Source organism: Bidens hawaiensis, unplaced genomic scaffold (genome assembly GCF_021521415.1).
Source record: "Bidens hawaiensis isolate Kalapana, Puna unplaced genomic scaffold, B.hawaiensis_p1.1 tig00001093_1, whole genome shotgun sequence".
NCBI classification, from domain to species: Eukaryota; Viridiplantae; Streptophyta; class Magnoliopsida; order Asterales; family Asteraceae; genus Bidens; species Bidens hawaiensis.
In genome coordinates, this window is record NW_027491064.1 from 3,862,961 (window position 1) to 3,866,388 (window position 3,428).

Sequence of the window (3,428 nt, forward strand, 5' to 3'; positions counted from 1 at the left end):
TTCATATTCAGCTTATATTTCTTGTTATTGATATTTAATTTTGCCTTTAAAGCATGTGATAGAATTATGACTATATTGTACTCATTGTCGCATTTTCCGATATTAATGTATGATTATTTGTTTGATTTGACGTTTTTAGAGCGTTCTTAAGATATTCTATTAAAGTACCATTTCATTTGTTGTATTCTATTACAAGAGCATATTCTACTTGTGGTGGTGATCGCAAGTATGACATTGTGGCATCAATGGTGTGGCACTGGTCTTGACGGTGAGCCTAAATTATGGCGTCTCTTAAGGAAAACTGTAGTCCATGGCTATTAAAAGGCGTATGGATCGATCATGTGCTATATGGATATGCATGGTTTGTTAGTGGATCTTTTAGTGTATGCCAACACCGCCATCGTGTTGTCGGATGCATAGTTCTATAGTGCAATGTAGCCCCAGTGGTATGTTATATGTTTTGGATTTCTATACCATCCATATGATACGATTTATTTAATTGACTTGCTTTACTTTGCATCGTATCATTTTATGTTATGTTGTAACTTCATCTATTTATACTTGTTATAACTTGAGCCTTTTGTTCCCTACTGGCAATCAGTTCATTTCGTAATTTTTCCCTCACACAGGTTCACATGTGACGTCATCATTTTCCGGGTTGGGGTGTTAAAATATTTATATCTAAAGGTAGATAAAAATAAGAACGTTGCGACAATATGTTTGAATTTACTTAAAACATAATATACTCAAAGATATTTTTAAAAAAATAGTGTAAGAAAATATATATTTCTTAAATTTATAAAAAATGGTGTGGATAAAGATGAAGGTGTGGAAAAGTTAATATTGCTTAAATTCATAAAAAAATAGCAAAGATAAAGGGAAAATTGTAACTTATTGAAACAAAATTGAAACACACGTGGTATTAAATAATACAATTACTCTTTGGCCTCTCTTTAAACTTGTAAATTGTGCTTTAGAAATTGTGAAACTCTTAAAATGTTAATATTAATTGAGACTGTAGCTCTTGATCTACAGCTAATAACTATTATACTTATGTAGTTAGGTTTTTAAAACATGTTGGAACACTTAAAAAACTTTTGATTGCTAAGTATAAAGTTAAGTTTATTGGGTATTTAACAATTAAAAAAGTTGAGGGAATAATGTAAGAAAAGGTTACCAACTTGTTATAGATGTTTGAAATCTAGTTGTAAGACACGTGAATTTCAAAGTCGAGTATGTGTGGTGTGTGAAATGATGGCCGAACAGCTTCATGATTAGTAAGGGGAATGCATACTTGTTTTTTGAACCAAGGTCTGAACATATTATTTATCGTCAATATATAGTAAAATCTTGTGATATTTGAACACACAATTTAGCTAGCTACAAAAGCTAAACAATTGATATCGATGATAAAAATCTAAAATTCATTATTATGAAATTTTACATTTATCTTAATTATTTATTAAAAAAAGATGGTTCATGACCGAAATTGTCTCTAACCAACATAAAATATTATTAACAAACAACAAAAATAAAAAATGTATATATAGATTACGTTCGAGAACATAACAACTTGTCATGTCCTTGTTAAGTATCCAGAATTTCATTTTTCTTTGACAATGGCGAGAAACTTCATGCCCTTCATACAATCATCCCCAACGTGACTCATGAAACCAAATTTTCCTGGTGCTGTAAAGACTATCTCATGACGTCCAAGCTCCCTAACATCCACAATACGTGATGCACCACAACATCTGTTAATCCCATCTTCGTCAACCACCAAGATACAATGGTTAAATGTCAAATCAAACACTGCGTCAACAAGTAATAAAATTTAGTTAGTTAGCTAGCTCGCCTCCTTCATGACATACATAATTGCAAGCAAAAATAGCAATGAGTCATGTATGAAGATGACAAGAATATACCCAATATGTCTCCAACACGGAAATCCTTCCCCTGGACCCAAGCATTGTAATCAACACCTTGTTGCCAACCTTTATCATCTCCAACTATATACCTTGTTCCTTCCGCACATGGTCCAGCACCTGTTACAACAATATGTTTATTTCCTACCGCAAGCTCATCCGCCCGAGCTACAACTATTGCAGTTGTTATGAGGATGAAGATGCACAATTGTTCGATACCCATTTTGCTTATAATTTTGGTCTGTTTGGAGATCAAATATATAGAGAATGAAAGCTTGCTAAAAGTTCTCTACATCACAAATTTTCATGAACAAGATATTTTTTAGCCTAATAATTTGTTAAAATATTCTAAAAATAGTCGTTTGAATTAGTAATTAAACCCATAAACACACACATACACACACACACACTGTTTACCATAAAATCCTACATGTCGCTCTCACGTCGCTCCCTACCCCTTCTAGAACCACCAGATTGCTTGATTTTTGAATAGAGACCTCTTATTTATTTAGTCTAATAAACTCGCGGGTCATGGGTCTACCTGTCAGATCCTCCTAACCCGGATATCAGATAACCCATTTCTTCACTATTACTTCACCATGGCTTTCATTCTAAACCCTAATACCTTACAACTCTTCCTCTACTTCGTTTGATTGATTTAAGATGGACTGAAACAGAGATTAATTACAAGATTAATTCAGTAATAGTGAATCTATTTGACTTCAGCATGTTTATATAATCTAATGATAACTGGACATGGGTTATATCAATCTCATAACCTTTTCACTGCCATAACGAAATCAAACACGCTATCCCTAATCGCCCTTGCCCTTCTAATTCAGTTTCATTCCTAATTCAAACTCTTACATCCTCTAATTCTAATCTCAGATTCATCAAAGGTATTTTTTCACTAAATCAGTTTGTTTAGACACTTATTTGTTCATATTTCGTTTGAGGTCACAAACCCTAAATGGAATTAGGATTTCATTTGAGATTCTGATTTTGTACAAAACCTTAGTTATGCAATCAGATGTGATGGTTCACTTATGCTGATTATCGCTGGTCTGTATTGCTATATATTATTTCATTTATTTTGTTCCTGCAGATTACTAACTTATATGAATTCTCAGATTCACAGAAAAAAACTATGTTTGCCGTTATAAGAATTGTGGAAAGGTTAGCCTATTTTGACATTTATGCGGTAGCAATTATATGGTTGATTTATCAAAGTGCCGAAGCAGTGAAACTTATGCTACTTTTAGTTTTCTTTTATGCAATTAACTTATGGTCTAATTCACAAAAGTTGATGCTAAAAATTGTAGATATGATGACTGCGCAAGTAAATTATAGAAGGATCAATGAATAGTTCAAATCCTTACTTCTCAATTTCATGGAAGCGCAATTTTATTTAAGGCATTAACCTTCGTATGTGGTACATTTATTTAGAAAGTCTACAATTGGTTTCACTACACAAATAATCATTTAATTAACACTTTTTCTTTA

The 3,428-nt window shown here is 32.4% G+C and overlaps 1 protein-coding gene across 1 annotated transcript; it reads right to left on the reverse strand.

Annotated features, from left to right (window-relative positions):
- Positions 1-1,544: 1,544 nt before the first annotated feature.
- LOC143559610 (blue copper protein-like) lies at positions 1,545-2,273 on the reverse strand. The gene is made up of 2 exons (XM_077048134.1): positions 1,926-2,273; positions 1,545-1,812 (listed from the first exon to the last, which is right to left on the reverse strand). The coding sequence occupies exons 1-2, from the start codon at positions 2,146-2,148 to the stop codon at positions 1,604-1,606; spliced, it is 432 nt and encodes a 143-aa protein (XP_076904249.1). The 5' UTR covers positions 2,149-2,273; the 3' UTR covers positions 1,545-1,603.
- Between the last annotated feature and the right edge of the window lie 1,155 nt (positions 2,274-3,428).

Bases quoted from the DNA above. Each gene is read 5' to 3' on its own strand.
- LOC143559610 (XM_077048134.1), bottom strand. From the start codon at position 2,148: ATGGGTATCGAACAATTGTGCATCTTCATCCTCATAACAACTGCAATA. The intron at 1,813-1,925 runs GTATATTCTTGT...TTGTTGACGCAG, and splicing joins CCGTGTTGGAGACATATTGG to TGTTTGATTTGACATTTAAC.